The 16,667-nt window shown below is 42.8% G+C and overlaps 2 protein-coding genes across 6 annotated transcripts; both read right to left on the bottom strand.

The window, feature by feature from the left end:
* Nucleotides 1-2,351: 2,351 nt before the first annotated feature.
* Nucleotides 2,352-7,908, bottom strand: LOC115681684 (uncharacterized). 4 transcript variants are annotated; one of them, XM_030605703.2, is made up of 6 exons: nucleotides 7,383-7,908; nucleotides 6,992-7,124; nucleotides 6,148-6,292; nucleotides 5,242-5,278; nucleotides 4,082-4,367; nucleotides 2,352-3,835 (listed from the first exon to the last, which is right to left on the bottom strand). In XM_030605703.2, the coding sequence occupies exons 1-6, from the start codon at nucleotides 7,563-7,565 to the stop codon at nucleotides 3,795-3,797; spliced, it is 825 nt and encodes a 274-aa protein (XP_030461563.1). In that variant the 5' UTR covers nucleotides 7,566-7,908; the 3' UTR covers nucleotides 2,352-3,794. The 4 variants fall into 4 exon arrangements, with proteins under 4 accessions (XP_030461563.1, XP_030461564.1, XP_030461565.1 ...); XM_030605704.2 differs by having other exon boundaries at nucleotides 6,148-6,289; nucleotides 7,383-7,906; XM_030605705.2 differs by having other exon boundaries at nucleotides 2,352-3,855; nucleotides 7,383-7,905.
* A 4,061-nt stretch (nucleotides 7,909-11,969) lies between these two features.
* On the bottom strand, nucleotides 11,970-16,470 carry LOC115681767 (DNA repair RAD52-like protein 1, mitochondrial). 2 transcript variants are annotated; one of them, XM_056311135.1, is made up of 5 exons: nucleotides 16,076-16,470; nucleotides 15,830-15,867; nucleotides 15,629-15,723; nucleotides 12,304-12,463; nucleotides 11,970-12,230 (listed from the first exon to the last, which is right to left on the bottom strand). In XM_056311135.1, exons 1-4 carry the CDS (start codon nucleotides 16,378-16,380, stop codon nucleotides 12,320-12,322), a joined length of 582 nt encoding a protein of 193 aa, XP_056167110.1. In that variant the 5' UTR covers nucleotides 16,381-16,470; the 3' UTR covers nucleotides 11,970-12,230; nucleotides 12,304-12,319. The 2 variants fall into 2 exon arrangements, with proteins under 2 accessions (XP_056167110.1, XP_030461693.1); XM_030605833.2 differs by having other exon boundaries at nucleotides 11,970-12,463; nucleotides 16,076-16,469.
* Nucleotides 16,471-16,667: the final 197 nt, after the last annotated feature.

The following is a 16,667-nucleotide window of genomic DNA, read 5'->3' as shown; positions in this document are numbered from 1 at the left end:
TGCCATGAACTTTGTTGAAAGATCAAATACTATTGCCACCAACACCTCCATGATGTCTATTATTACTAAATTTTTCTTCTAATCTATTAGGGCAAAAAAACTGCTAGTAGTCACTTGCTGGATTCATCAGGTTCCGTGTTCTGATGCTGATATCGTCCTTAGTATGTTAAAAGATGCATAGGTTAAAAGTTAAATTTAATGTGATCGACGAAGAAATTATTTAAAGTTGATGTCAGTAATGATAAATGTTGCTCAATGATCAATTGGAGCTTCATCTTTTTGGGTCAAGCTCCATTATCATGATGCTAATAATCTATAGAGTATGTAAGTGCTCAGTGGACTGTACTTCATCAGTGTGTCTTTATTAATGGTGTCGATTGCCTTAGCATAGTCGTAAGATACTCCATGCACTTTGCAGCGACTTCATGCTCTGCTGAAGTGAAGCGGCAGGGCTGATAGTTATATAGTTTGATTCAAAGTAAAGATTCTTAACTTATTCCATATGTTTCTCTTCTCGTTGTGTTCGCAATCCACATGTTCACCTTTAGTTCTGACTTCCCTTTCTACTATCCTCGCTTGTTTATGACTCGTTCTTTCTTGCTGATGGAAAACTTGCGCATAGTGCTTCCTTCACCTCTGCCTCTTCTTCATCTGAAGTAGATCATTTTCAGTCCAAACAGTTGTTGCTGATACTACGAAGTTCTTGCTAGTTCTTTCCTTTGAAGGGATGAACTCTAGGTTTCAAAGAGCCGAGGCCATCAGTTGGTGGGGCTGCGAAACTCTTCCGTGAATCAAGCATAGTGTATCTGAGGACTATAAAGTTCGGACGAAGATTTGGAGACTCTAAGGTAAAGGTCACGCGGTTCCAATAGGATTTGACTTTAAGCCTTGTTTGGCCGTTAGAGTTGTTTCTTTTGGTCTTTGCCATAGGGTTAAAACGATTTTAATGGCTTGTCAAGACGTAAAGTTTAATGAAACTTACAGGTGAAACTGCATACATCAAATTGGAGTATCACTCGTGAATGCTTGAATTCTTGGGCTATTAAAGTTGCAAGCACCACCACCCTCTTAATGACATGCATAATGTGGATGAAGAATTTGAATGTGATGATATTAGCTGAGCAAAAATTTACTGTAAAAGAGATATGTCTACACCGTTAATTTGACAGCACTTGAATAGTTGAGATCTGGGAAAAGTACCAAAGAAGTCCTAAATCTTTTGTATTAGTGCCAATTTAGTCCTAAACCTTTTGTTTGTGCCAATTCAGTCCTAAACCTTTTGCATTTGTGCCAATTCAGTCCTAAACTTTTTTATGGTGTCAATTCGGTCCAAAACTTTTTATATTTGTGCCAATTCAGTCCTAAACCTTTTGTTTTTGTGCCAATTTAGTTCTTCCGGCCAATTTTGGCCGGATTTTGCTGACGTGAACGCCGACTGGCCGGCGGCCAGTCACCAGCGCTGACGTGGACAACTTTAATAATATTTTAATATTTTTTTGAAATTTTATTTATTTCTTTCTTTTTCTTTTTTTCTTTTTTTTTCCCCCTCCCCTCCCTCTTTCGTCCAGCCGGTCGCCGAACCGGCAACCTGCCAGAGGCCAGAGGCCTGTGAGGCGGTCCGGCTGGCGAGGTCGACCTCGCCAGCCACAAGCGAGGCTCGCCCTCGTCAGCCACTGGCAAGGGCAGCCTCGCGCTAGGCGGGGCCCAACCTCGCCGGCGCCGACCTCTGGCCTCTAGCCAATCGCCAGTCCGGCGACAGGCTGGAGGAAGGAGGGAGGGGAGGGAAAAAAAAAAGAAAAAAATAAATAAATATTCAAAAAAATATTAAAATATTATTAAAGTTGTTCATGTTAGTGCCGGTGACCGGCCGGCGTCCACGTCAGCAAAATCCGGCCAAATTTGGTTATAAGGACTGAATTAGCATAAAGACAAAAGGTTTAGAACTGAATTGGCACCAATGCAAAAGGTTTAGGACTGAATTGGCACAAAAAAAAAGTTTAGGACTAAATTGACACCAATGCAAAAGGTTTAGGACTTTTTTGGCACTTTTCCCGTTGAGATCTATATTCACGCCAATAGGACGTTGTTTTATCATTCTTCTCTTTGTTTTCCTTGGCCCATCCAGTAACCTTCAGGTTTACCTACCATCTGATGGTTTTCCATTGACCATTTATGGTCGAAGGCCGACGTTCATGCTAGGACTAGAACTAATTGTTATGAGTCGCCTCCGTTTTAAACTACTCCCCATGAATGAGACATTCGACATCCGTTCGATGTCAATATGCCTAGAACTAAGTGCGGATCGATTTGCGAAATCAAAAGAAGGCAATGATCAGATGTACGAACCAAGAAACAACATAATACGCATGAAAGTCTCGATTTAAGGCAATAAACTTAGGAAAGGAGTAGCTGATTCATCCTCATCCAACCTTGAATGATGAATGAACCACTTATATCCAACATAGCATGCTAGCTAAAACATTACAATCCAAGCAGTCTTGTAAATACATCGACGACATTATCAAGGTCCACAGAATTAATAACGAAAGTTTGCACAGAGAGAGAGAGAGAGAGAGCTGATGCGATGGAGAAGATGAATGGAAGATGGACAAGAAGAGGGAGTGGGAGTATGGAAGGTGGGAGCTTCAATGAGAAAGGGTGATGATAACGACTGATGACTTTAAAGTCCTAACCATGGTTGAAACTTGAAAAAGGGTGTTAGCGGAGAAGAAGAACCCAAGGGAAACAAAATATATCCCTATCTGGGTTGCATGCAAAATGCTCTGAGCTCCATCTTCCATTAACGGAGACCTCAAAGTTTTGGTCAGTTATTACAAACCCTAAATGCAAAAGGTTGAGAAATTCCTATTCTAATCCTCCTACCCGTCTCTACTTTGATGGGGCTTGACCTCCCATGGTTCAACCCCCATTGATGCTACAGAAAAAAAAAGGTTTTGAGAAAAATTAACAAAGACATGACTATGTTCCCTTACCCTAAGGGATGATGGTTGATTAGCAGATAGATTATGTGAGAACTCACCATTGACGGTGAAGTATTTAACAAACGCCCGGCTAACTCCTAGTGCTAATTACAGATGTTTAAGACAGTACTACATGTTAAGACAGACAAAATTTGGGGCCCACCTGGCCCTAAATTTCTTTTTCCTAAAACTAACCCTTCATTTTGAGAGATGATTAGTTTCAAGTAACTTGGAGGGATTAGCCAGTTTCCTAGCCTAGCCTAGACTAGTCTTCCAAAAGTGAGGATGGCCTTGCCATTTGTTTTCTTTTGGTTGGTGACAAATTTACAGATTTTTAGCAAACCTTTTTTGAAGGGTTTCTTCTTTTTTCCTTTTTCTATTATTAGCCTCTTTCCCAAGGGCTAAAATAATCTTCTCATTAGTCAAAGGCTCCCCCAAGAGCCAAGACTTTGAAAAAAGAAAAGAGCTTTTTTTTTTTCTCCTCCCAACTCTGGGCTATTTCCATAACATAGCTTGAGCTGGCCATGAATCCTTGTTTGGAAAAAAATGCAAGGAGATGATGATGATGATGATGCTGATGATGCATGAAACACACCCCAATTCTCTTGGAGGTGATTTTTTGGCCCCGACAGAGGGCTTGGCATGAATGAGATGGCCCGAGAATGCCGAAGGCATGGGCTCATGAGTGTTAGAGAGAGAGATAGAGAGAGAGACACACAGAACCATGGTTAGACTTTAAGGTCTTTGAGGCTTCAAAGAAGGCTGGGCAAAAATGTAAAGAAGACTTGGGACCAAAACGACGACGAGTCCAGTCTAGCGATGTGGTATTGGGGCTTGCAGAGCCATCGTCACGCCTGTGGCACAGCAAAACACACTGTCATAGATATTAGTACCTTTTGTCGACCTAATGAAATGAATTATGAAGTTTGAATAGTTATTTAAATCGTAAAGAGAGATTGTTTGGTCAGTAGCAACTAGGAAGTAAATTTTATTTTTTTGACATAGAGAGGTCAAAAGTTCGAATCTTGAACTCGAGCGGGGAAAATTGATTTCACTCGCCATTATATGAAAAGGAGTTGGGTTATGAATGTGGTACTAACCTGAGTGAAGAGCAGGAGTGGGCGCGAGAGACATGGGCGCTGCATAGTGCTGCGCCGGGTAGCCCGAGGTCGAGTTGATGGCCGAGTAGTGGAAGAGGTGGTGCGGGTATTGGACTCCGTAATTCTGGCCCGAACTGTAGCCCGACCCTCCGCTGCTCCCTTCACCGGCGAGATGTACATATGGGTAAAACGCCGCCGCTGCCGCCGCACCACTCATGAGCCCATTCGGCCCGGTCCCGTACATCGGGTACTGGGCAGCAGCTCCTCCATACACGCTATAGTAGCTCTGGACCAGTTTGCACAAACTCAGATGTGTTACTACTTCATTCTTGCACATGCTCGAGACTTTAGTCTAGTACCTCTCAATCACTCATCATGCACCGTAAATTCTCGTGGGCACGTGACATGCAACTCTTATCTTTTGTGACATAGTTTTTTTTTTCCTTTTTTGCTCCCAAATCTTTTGTAATATAGTATAGTAGCATGTGCGCGGGGCTAAGGGACAAAAGATGCATCGAACATACCAAACAAATTTAGATTAAACGACCCTTCGTTTCAAAAATCGCTGAGCTTCACCGAATTTCCATGGGATTTGCGCCTATAGTAGTTAAAGAACTATATGTAGAGTCATAAAAAGGCGCGCTAGTCAAAATATGGTGAAACTATAGCTTGAAAACATACTCGAATAGTCGGTCAAAAAGTGAAGCCAAGATCATGTGATTCGCTCCATTTATTTCACCACTAAGAACTTACCACATTATTCCTACAACCTTGTCGTGAGCTTGTTTAACAAAGTCATATATCATTAATCTTTCACCCTGGGAGCTTCAGAGAAGATAAAATGAGACCGACAAAAGGAACAGTCCGAGCCGTGGCAAACTTTCTTCATTTTGTTTTGTCATTTAATGTTTTATTATCCAGAACAGTAGGGGCAACATTTCACGAAAAAGAACCAAAGGGTTATGCATCATGTTATTTTTCGGACATCGAATATCGACTATAGTGACTAATCAAAGGTAAGGGAAGTTAACAAAGTGATTTGTCTCCCTAAAAGATGGTCACGCTGGTTTAAAAGTGAAAAAAAGAAGAAGAGGAATCCTATGTAGATTAGCTTTCAAAAACAGGTAATAAAAGAGAAAAAGGGAGCAGCTCGTACGAACCGTGGGGTAAGTGTAATCTGGTGAATAGGAGGAGTACCTGAAACCACAAAGCAAACAGTTAGAGAAATTGGAGGTTCGTTGTGCATGCATGAATGAGTATGCACATTTTGTGGTTGCATGGAACGATGAGTAGTATAGGACTCGCCATTACAATTCTAATACACTGCATGGCAATGCTAGGGAGTGTGAGAATATACATATGCATAGAAAGGAACCCTACATAAGATAAGAGACAGCAAAGAAGAGATTGATGTCGGGTCGAGAACATGGGTGTTTCTTTGATGCATGCAGATATGGGGTCGAACATGAACTGTCACTTTGCGTCTTTCAGCATGTGCATGTCGAAAGCAGACACTGTTGTGAGACATGTACGTAAAGCCAACCTAAAAGAGGAACAACTGTAACGCGCTTAGAGAGAGAGAGAGAGAGAGAGAGAGAGAGAGAGAGAGAGAGAGAGAGAGAGAGAGAGAGAGAGAGAGATGAGTGGTGACACACAATGATGAAATGGAATAAATATGTGGGTGGTTCCTATTCTTCTAAAGTTTGACTGGTGGAAGAGAGAGAGAGAGAGAGAACACGATGAAGGATTCCATGACGTGGACCCTTCATCTCGTGAGAAGCTTCTTTCGATATCTCGATCCATCTCAACCGTTATAACGACGATCGGGATTGATTGAAACCTCAAACGGAGCAACTTACAAGGTCCAGGATCTTCATCCAGAAACCTGCTACTCCTAGTTACTAGCTGGGGATCAATGTGTGAGTAGTGAGTAGGGTGTGTGCGCATGAGTTGGCAATGCACGTGGAGGGTTCTCACAGAGAGAGAGAGAGAGAGAGAGAGAGAGAGAGAGAGAGAGAGAGAGAGAGAGAGAGAGAGAGAGAGAGAGAGAGAGAGAGAGAGAGTACCCAGCATAGAGATTAAATGGGAAGCCTTGTTGGAGCGCATAATGGGGGAAGGTTGCTGCAGAAGCAAAAGCTGTTCCCACACCTCCATGAAACCCTCCTGTCTGGAATCCGCTCATCCCCCTCATATTCCTCCCTCCTCCACCTGCTTCATCATTCACCATCATGATGGCCATCAGCAACCCCACCATTTACTCGCGTTTGTTAAATTAAACTGATCGACAATTACGATTCGCTTTCCATAGCTAACAATGACACACAATAACTTAGGAATATGAACTTGGACCCGAGTACATCTTGGATGGATGACCAAAAGACAACCCGATCGGATAAAGAGAGGGAAGTAAAACAACAAGCGATGCATGAAATGTGAATGTGGTTCCTTAGCAGTAGATGTTAAAGAACTTTGGGATGCATGGCATGTACCGAGTGAATAAAAACGACTCATTCCCTCTCGTTTGAACAACTCTCTCTCCTCTCTTTCTGTTATTTACTTAGGATATTTCCCATGATAATGCTTTCGTCTTTGTCGTCTCCCACTTTTCTCTCGCCAAAACAGCTAAAAGCAAACCAAAAGAAAGCAAAAGAAAACCCCTTCATGAATCTTCTATATATATGGATCAAAATGTAAAAGCTTTGGAAAAACCGATAAGCCCAAAAGAATCAGAAGAAAGAGGGAAAATTTGTAATCACTAAAGCATGGACTAGAAGCAACCATAAAACCCTTAATAAGAGAAAAGCGGGTCACAAGTGATAACCCTCATTAAACTTTGGCTAGATCTGATGGAAAGGAAACCCCATTGATATCAGTGAGATGAAGAAAGAGTTATTATGTGTGTAGATATACCGGTTTTTGGGGTGGAGGGTTTGGATCTTTGGAGGCCAAGGCAAGCAAGATTGCAGTTAGCTCTCCTCCCATCTATCACCGGAGACGCATCCACGCACGCTCTCATCGCAGCGTCTGGCTCTCGAAACGTCACCTGCAAAAAACAAAACTCTTATTAAAAAAGAAAAAGAAGAGAGAAGATAAAGAAACAAAACAGACAATCCCTTGAAAACATCCATGTTTAAAAACCCCGTGACTCGAAAGGACTCGTGAAACCATCCATTTCGATACCGTATGAAGGGTCAAGGACCGGATCTTCCCATCTGTTTCAACTGTTTCAAGATCTAGACCGACTAAATAACACACACACACACACACAGAGGATGAAGGAGTAGGAGGAGAAAGAACGTACGAAGCCGTATCCTTTGGACCTGCCAGTGGCCTTATCAGTGATGACGACGGCCTCCAGAATCTCCCCGAACTGTTCGAAGTACTTCTTCATGGTGTCCTTCTGAGTCTCCCAAGCCAGCCCCCCCACGAACACCTTGGTGTACGTGGTGTCCCCGAACTGCCCTGCCAAATTAGCCGGAGTCATCTTCTTCCTCCTTCCTTCCTTCCTTCCTTCTTCCACAAGGATCTCTATGCACGCGCTAGCCCCCGAGGGGAAAAGGTCAGCAGCAAAAAAGAGAAAGAACTCGGGTTCCTCCGGCTGCGTTGACACTACTACCGGTTCAGATCTACGACAGGAGAGAGACCACAACAGATCTTGAGGGATCTTCTCTTTGGATATGGAGGGTGGTGGTGGTGCCGATACAGATCAGACGATTAGGTCAGATATCAGAAACAAGAAGATGTGAGAGGAAGGAGTGAGAGAGAGAGAGAGAGAGAGAAATGAGAGGGAAGAGAAAGCAAAAGTCGAAGGAGGAAAATAAGAAAATATGAGGAACGAAAAAGAAAAAGGGAAGACACCATGTCATTTATGAATTATATACATGCGGCGGGCCCCCACCAGGCCTTTTACATCCTGGACATCACGTTCCCACGTCCTCACCGCGCGTGCGCCTCCGCGCGCCGCCGCCGCCGGGGGGTGTTCCGCCGGTTCACGCGCCGCGCCGCGCGTGGGGGTGGCCCTCGGCCGAATTATTATGTCCGTCACTCGCTCGCCAACTTTGTATTATTTCTAGGGGGGGTGTGGGGTGAGCCGGGGAATTTACCGGTTCGCCCTCGCCGCTTGCCGCGAAATTACGAGGCGGCACCGCGCGGAACGCCGTTTCCCGCGAGTGGCAGAAACGGGACGGGAGCGATTTTTCCTTATTTTCTTTCTTTTATTATTTTTATTTTTCGTATGGGGGAGGGAGGGAAACCGGCGCGGGAAAGTCAAAGGTCAACCCTCGACCGGCAGTAGTATTCTACGTGGATTCTTGCCGTCGTCAAAGAACACACCGATTGCATTTTCGCGCGGTGATAAACAAGCATCGGCTTCACATAACTCAAAATCAAGATATCCTTCCCATGCTCGGAAAAAAATAATTTTTATATAGTTAGCATGCTGAATAAAATACATAAATTATTACGTAAATCAAGCGTATAATTTCTAATCGGATGGATCTCTAGATGAAGTGGAAACGACGGTTATCGATTTGAACGGTCAGCATTCATCCGGGGCGGATTCAATGAGCTCCCTTCCTGTGGACAAGCACATACAGATAGATTTGTCAAATGGATAGGTTGGGTCGGGTCATGAATGATCTGATCTAAATTGACCCATTAACCTGTTTATAATTCATTTATTCGTTATGCAAATTCCTCAACACACACCCGATTTGACCTATACCCAGCTCAAACCCAACTCAATCCATATTACTAAAACGCTTCCATATTTAATATAATCTAGGATCACTTGTTTCTTATAAAATTTTAAAAATAACTATGTTGCTAAAACACCGTGGATAACTTTTATAATTTTTTTAAAAAATATTATGAGTTTTTTTATATTTTTCTTTTTCTTTTTTTCTTTTCCTTTTTTTTCTTCTAAGTCTAGCGAGGGTCGTTGGCAGACCCCTCGCTGATCACTGGCGAGGGCTGCCCGACTTTCGCTGACCACAAGCAAGGGTCGGTGCCGGCCGTGGGTGTGGGATGGAACCCTCGTCCAATGGCCGACGAGGGTCGTCGATTCTCGCTGTATTTTGTAAAAAAGAAAGAAAGAGAACGAAAAAATAAAATAAAAAGATTATGAAGAAATTCAAAAAAATTAAAAATAACCCGTCTATGATTTCTTACTAAGTAATCCATTTATGACCTATTTAAAACTCATTTAAGGCCTATTAAGTTGTTAGATAATCCATTTATAACTCACATAACCTTGTTTTTAAAACTTAAATTAATTCATTTATGCCCCCACACCATATTTTAGACTCATTTTGCTATCTCTACTTACTAATGATCCCCACGCCATGGCGAAGATTCACAAAAAACAAAAAAAGGGGGAGGTCGTCGGGTTGGCTGCTTTGGACCGACGAAGTTGACCGGGTACCGACACCGGTCGCATTCACTCCACGCAGGCAAGTGAGGTTCGAGATGGTGGCGGTTGTAGCAGGAGAATTCAAAAACGGCGACTTTGTCGGCGAAGACGGAGGACGGAGGACGGAAGGGAAGGGATGGGACGAGGATTCGCTGGTTGACCACGTTGGGGCGCTAACATTCTCTGCAGACACCATTATGAACCCCAAGTCTCTTTTTAACTGTAGCGTCTTCATGGGTTCTCGTGCAAGCTTCGTTTCTTTAAATCGGAGAAAGTGAATGTACTGTGCATGCACTGGATCTTGTCGTTTGACCGGGTATCATCCGGTTCGACTGAGATGGGGCTCCATGGCGGCTGGCGGTCCGGGTTCCCAGGAACCGTCGATGCCCGGTCCGCCCCCAGCAAGTACAGGAATATGAGAATGAGGACCTGAATTTCACGACGCACGGGAGATTTTCGAGCGCTCTTTACCCCGGGCCAACCCGAGTGGATACTGCCCGTTAAACAGACCCGGCCTCGACGATTCAAAATTTCTATGCAGGCGCGATCCTCGGAGAGAATCCTTTGGTCCGATAATCCATGACGAGTGGTGGGTCTTGCCAGTAGTCAGAAGTAGTCGGTCGATTTGTACACCGGGAAACCTTAAATGACCGAATCCTCGCACCTATAACCCGTGGGCGAGCGACGAGGGATCCGAAAACCGACCCGTAAACGGGCGTGTAAATCAGCACGGACATAGCTTTCTAGATTCAGATGACGACGATGATGTTACCAATAACAGAGCACGACGCATAGGGTAAAAAGATGGGGTGTGTTCGTATATGTGCAAATGGTTCGTGCGAGCTGGGGCTTAGAGGGAGGAGGGGGCTGCACGTGGTGGATCGGAAGTGATGAAATGGGTAGGGGTCACGCACGCTCGAAACTGTGTGCAGAGAGAGTGGGAGCGAGTCCCTCGTTGTCTCTGCGGTCAACAATTATTATTCAGCAGAGGAGGAGAGAGAGAGTGAGGGACACGAACGAATGAATGCACGAAACCGCGTCGCTTTCTGGTCAAAAAAGAAGACCCCAGTTGGAGACAGCTTGCCCCACCCCCCCCCCCCCCATCTGCCAGATAAGAAAAAAGGGGCAACCCCCCCTAGTTTTCCCTTTGATCTCCTGCTTCTGTTCTCACCTCCGCCAAGGATTGCTCCAGCTACAAGCGTGTTCGTGTTTGTCCTTTTACGTTCGAGATCCAGAGTTCGAATCCCCGCATACCCCCGATCGCGAATGGTCGGGCATTCAAAAGAGCCCGGGCACAGGCACATCTCATTGATATGGAAGAGAAGAAACCACCTCAGTAGTCTAGAGAAATTTTTACTTTGGTACTCAAATCAAACTGCCGAACATAATCATAAGTTACGTTCAATCTAGTGGGGCTAACCTGCACGTGCCCGTCTGCAGCCTTACACTACAAAAGGGGAAAAAGAAGACTCACTCATCCATCTTCCTTTCATCTTTCCAAAGCTGCCCTTCTTCACGTACGACCCTCGTTTTGCCTAATCGCCACCCCCCGTTGTGTTTCCATTTTGGGGGGCTGTTCTTCGCTTTTGCTTCTGTGGGCCAAAAGCCCGCTGTTTTCTCCATCTCTTTGGCAATTGGATGGGGTGAATAGATAGGTGGTAGACAATTTTTCTGACCAACAATGATGTCTTAATGCCCCCCAACTTATGTCATTTCATTGTCAATCCTCTTCGGTGTATCCCTCAGTCTGTCTTATGTTCTTCGGCTCTGTTAGTAAAATACTCGGTACTTTTACGTAAAATACACGCACGGGCGTACATGATTTTCAAATTTTTTATAAAACCTTCGTCTCCCACACGTTTGCTTAACTTACGTAAAAAATAAAAAATACCCGGTTCTTTTGGAAACAACCGAATTGTACACATACAAAAAGTGTGCCGTATTATGGTCGGGTAAAAATACTTCGGTTATGAACTTGTTTCATGTCTATCACTTGAACACCAACACTATAATTAAATTATCACATATTCACATAAACGAGTATAGTATCCTCGTAATTTTGAGACCTTACTGCATCGATTCTGCCCGAATAGTACTGAAACACTGATGTGAGTTCTGAAAAGCCGAGCATGCCGAATATATAATCTCACCAGGAGTACGGTTCAAAATGCCATACAAACGTTGCAGCACTCAAGTCATGCAAGAACTAAATAGGAAGTTCCTAGACAAAACAAGCCATTATTAAGAGCCATAAATTCCGGTCCAGGATAGTAATGCAACTCGGTGGTGACGGTAACATTATTAAGAGCCATTATTGGCCTTCGTGCATGACAGCAACCCGGTGGTGACGGTAACATGACAAGATGCAACTCGCAAAAATTCATAGTAATGCAACTATCAACAGAAAAGCCACGGCCGCACTGCCGTACATTTAACTGGCGGAATGCTTTCCTCGAGCGCATCAACAAAAGAAAGCGCACCACAGAAGAAATCAGAAGCATTAGTGACTTAAAATAACATTACTTCGGTTTTCTTGGACAGACAATTCTCCATATTCCTACATCCCACATCCCATGCCAACAACGTTAACATGAGATTGGTGCATTAAAGTTAACCCAACATCTAACCTAGAAATCTGCTAAGATGCATATAGAAATAATGCTTTAACCACAACATGTACCAAAGTGCTCCTTTCTTCCAAAAACCATGGAATCTATATGGGAACTGTGGCCCATCTAACTGACAAAAAATAACTGATGAACCTCCACTCCTCCATCCATAGCAACAAAAGGAGCAAGAAAGTCATGCTTACCATCAATCCAAGCTCATCAAAGCATATCTTCATGATACAAATGTAGGCCAAGGCCAAAGCGCGCACAAGCTCGACGAAAAGCCATAGCTTCTGCCTTTTGCACAGGATCTCCATAGCCAGCATCGTCAAGTGAAGCAGTACCAGTTGACTCCCTGTACATCTGTCGTTACAAAGAAAAAGGAGAGACAAATAAAGAAGATGAAAGTCAGCTTCTTTCCTCTCTTACACGCCATCTGCATCCACATTCTTGTTAGAGTCTATCAAAATGAAGCATAGACATAGATAGGAATCTGTCGACTGCTTCTGAAAAATATTTATTAACACGTTTAAAAAGTTTGTTTCATCGCATGAACTTTGCCACCACGATAAATGAATGACAGAATGCGGTAATAGTCCGCCATATCGCATTACTTAGTCACAATGGCACGGGATGGCCATCTAGAAAATATCTCAAGAATGAATATTGCTACTTTTCATATGAAAATAGAATATGTCATTGAAGATTGAGTTAAAAAAATTCCTTCCGAGTAGGTTCTACTTACAAGTTCAAGCGGACTAAAAAGTTCTATTCAACTAACGTGTATTTATGAGAAAAAGTAGACATATAAGCACTTTAAAAGTACAAAAAGTGGGATAATTGAATGACATAAAATTCTTAGACCCAACATTCACAACCTAGTAACCTACAAGCTTTATCATGATACTCCACACAGAGAACTGCTTCCTAAGCAACAACAATATCGGTAGCAAGAACTGTTTGTGGGGTGGAAGTGATGCTTAAACTTTTGCTTTAATTTGAACTTCTAACAAAAGTGTATGTAGAGTTCTTTATTCCCAACAAAACCGGATTATGGCAGCTAATGACAGGAATGCTGTCACACTTCTGGAGCTGACCTGAAGTCACTAAGTTCAAACTAAAAAATTGCTAGAATTTTTCATCAAGTTGCACTCAAACAAACGTCGCTAAATCATAAATCAACAGATTTGCATGTATTGAATAGTTCAAATTCTCACATATGGAATCACAGAATATAACAGATGATCCAACTGTAAAACATGAAAGGCGTGATGCGCTTGGAAAAAGACAGTCCAAGAGAGCAAACGCCCTAATATAGTACATTTACTTTACACCCAGAGCCAAGATTAGTCTAGTGCATTGAAAGGATCAAAAGAAAAAGTTCCACCACAATTAATGTAACATAAATCAAATTCCACTGAGTTTAGTCTTTGATCAAGGGATAAACTGGATAGGCACTTGCAAGTGGTGCTGATAATTTCTCTCCAGTTTTAGGAGAAATCTGTTATTTTATCCAGAGCAAGTTTTGTTTCATTTTCTGTACCATACTCTTTTTCATCATTACAAGCACTACGCATTTACCCTTTTCTTCCAAGTGAATCAAACCACAACCTTTGTCCCTATTAAATAGAATTAGGCATTCAGAGACATCTGATACATAGAAACTTTATGTGTCCATGCAATCTACTTCAGTCGTTATGAGCCCATTAATTATACAATGGTTTCCAACATTTCCAGCATGAATGGCATGAGACTTTACCCAGAAATATTATACATCAACATTTGAAAGCCCGGCAACCATTATATTCGAGGAGTCATTTTCTTACCACATCTAACTTGAATAGTTCAAGTTCATCCACAAAGAAATGTGAAATTGATTAGATCAAATTAGCCAGTTTTCTCCCCCTCACTGGGTAAATCACATTGCCATAAAGCCACAAATTGGTGGAAAGTGCTAGTATTAAAGATTCACTTTCGTCTGAAGACACAAGTTACTTTGATCCAACTACCCCATCTGAAACTTTCTTTACTTAGATCGAAATTCCTTCACTCGTGTTGGAACATTGTTTGCAGTGATATTTTGCCATATTTTTACGAGTTTCATTGTTGAGGGAAACTTCGAGGAGTTTTACTTTTACCCACTAAAATCTTGCTGGACAAATCCAAGATACTATTGTATAGTTTACGCCTTTTGCATATAATATCATGTTGGTGGGATGAAACAAGGAAGGGGTAGAAATTATGCACTAAAAAAATCTAGAAGTCAAAAGGGCTTATTTCAAACGTGGAAATGGGAGGATATGGATATGAAATACCACTTTAGTAAAGGAAGAAGAAAGACTGAACCCATGAAGAGAAATGAATGTAAGAACCAAAAAAGCGGTACATAGGCCTATTTTGCTGAACAGTGGCAAGATGGAGAAGTCACTTGCACAACAGAAGCAAAATGAAAGAAATTGATCTTTCGAGCAACTGCAAAATGCCGCTAAAATTTAAGAGAAAAATAAGCAGAACTGCAACAAGAGTGGCTACATTGCATAGGTCAGAATCCATCATGAAAAGAAATTTGGGCAGACACGTTGGCATTCAAGAAAGGACAGTAATGGAAATAAAAATTAACAAAAGAACTTGAAGGAGCCCAGTGGAGGATAATATGAGAAGTGAGAAACCTGGTTAAGGTGGTTTGTCCACTTGTAGCGATAACCAGGAGAAATTTCAAGTCAGAAGATGTGATTTTATGAAACGAGAGAATACCAAAGAAAAGGGTACAGAAGACATATTAGACATATACAAAACCTTAATGGACCTTGATTTGATAGAACTTCCAAGGATAATGGCACTTAAAATGGTACAAAGCATAAGAGTATCTATGCATGACTGACACCACTTATTGAAAAAAAGGCTCTATTATTATTGTTATAATTATCGAGAAATGACCCAAAAATTTCCACTAAATGCGGACTACTATAGATTGTACTTGCTGAGATGAGACCAACTCAACCATAATATAAATATTTGAACTGAAAAAGAGGGTCCATAAAGCAATATACAAGCTACGAGTGATGGGTGGTGGAACACATTCTGCTAGGGAAGAAGAAAGATTAAGCTGACAATTATCAGTCTAGAACATGACATGAGAATCTGAAGAGACTCATTCTTAAAATACTGTTGTATCTGTGTAGCACAAGCACAATAGATGACGATGCCTTCTAGCACTACCACTAGCTTCTAGAAATATATATATGCACAAGGCATGGCTAGAGAAACTAAAGGGAGTGAAGTCACCCAAAGGAGCAAATCTACACACCTCGGTTACATTTCCCCAAGGCTATAAACAATCTCACAACGTGGTAAATGGGATCGCCTCGGTAAATCAATGTGATAAGTGTTAAATCCGACACAAAAGATCAAGTAGACACATTTTAGGCAAGTGCATTATAGAATAATGGCACACAACATATAACAACTTGCAAAGGTCATGGGCTTATTGCCATATATGCGAAACATTTCGGGAAGTGGCAAAACTACCTCTGCATCGGTCCCGTAAAGTGTCACGCGGTAAACAACAGACACGGTCTTGCCATCAGCCGAATAACTGATGCTCCGGACCTCACCAGACCACTCTGCAACACGCACATTCCAATTAACGAGTAAGAAAGCTTAAAACTTTGATACGCAACACGCACCCCGAAAAGAGAAGGAGATGGAAATGGCAGGTCTTTCATTTACCCGGTGCGTGTAAGTTCATGATTCTATTGACTATGTGCCTGCAAAGAAACGCAAAGGACAAAGAGCCCATTAAGAATCCCAGACTCAAATCGATTCAGTTGCCAGGGTGACAAATGTCAGAGACGATAACCAAATTCCCCTTCAAAACCAGTCGGGAAACAAAAGGGGCATTTCCGGCTCAAAATTTCCACAATTCACAAGGAAAACAAGAACCCAGTTCGCTTATCGGCAGAGAGAGAGAGAGACCAAGGGATGTATTTGATGGAGAGGCCATCTTCGAGGCGGGTCCTGACGAGAGAATCAGGGACCCGCTTGTTGAGCTCCTTGAGTATCTCGGAGAGGGGCCTGCTGATTCCGGAGGTGGGTACTGCGGCGTCGTCGTGCTGCTCCTCGGCTCTCTCGGTCTCGGCGTCTCTGTCGCGGCTCGAAGAAGGCGAAGGCTTGGCCGCGAACGTGCGGGGACGAGCTCCAAGTTGAAAGGGAAGGATGGGTTTCGAGGGAGAAGAGGAACGGAGTGAGTTTCTGAGGGATCTCATCACAAAACCAGCCATGGTCGATCGAATTCAGAGAGAGAGAGAGAGACAGAGAGAGAGTTTTCCGAGGTTTATGCCATGGTCGAGGGACACTGGGTTCTTGATTCTTGAATGCTGTCTGAAAAATGAAGAAAGGACGGGACGAGACTCTTGTTGTTCCAAGGGGGAATGTTGAAATTTTATTTTTGTAGGAAAATCCACGTCGGACTCTGTAAATTTTTTTGAAATTCGATTAATTGTGTAGAGTCTACACTAAGGTTGTGCAAAAAAATCGGAAACCGCCCGAACCGCCCTTGATCGCCCGG

This window comes from Syzygium oleosum, unplaced genomic scaffold, assembly GCF_021117445.2.
Source record: "Syzygium oleosum isolate NSW1041296 unplaced genomic scaffold, Sole_v2.1 Sole_v2.05, whole genome shotgun sequence".
Taxonomy (NCBI): Eukaryota; Viridiplantae; Streptophyta; class Magnoliopsida; order Myrtales; family Myrtaceae; genus Syzygium; species Syzygium oleosum.
Note: the sequence above shows the minus strand (reverse complement) of the source record. Positions and strands in the feature narration are given on the sequence as shown.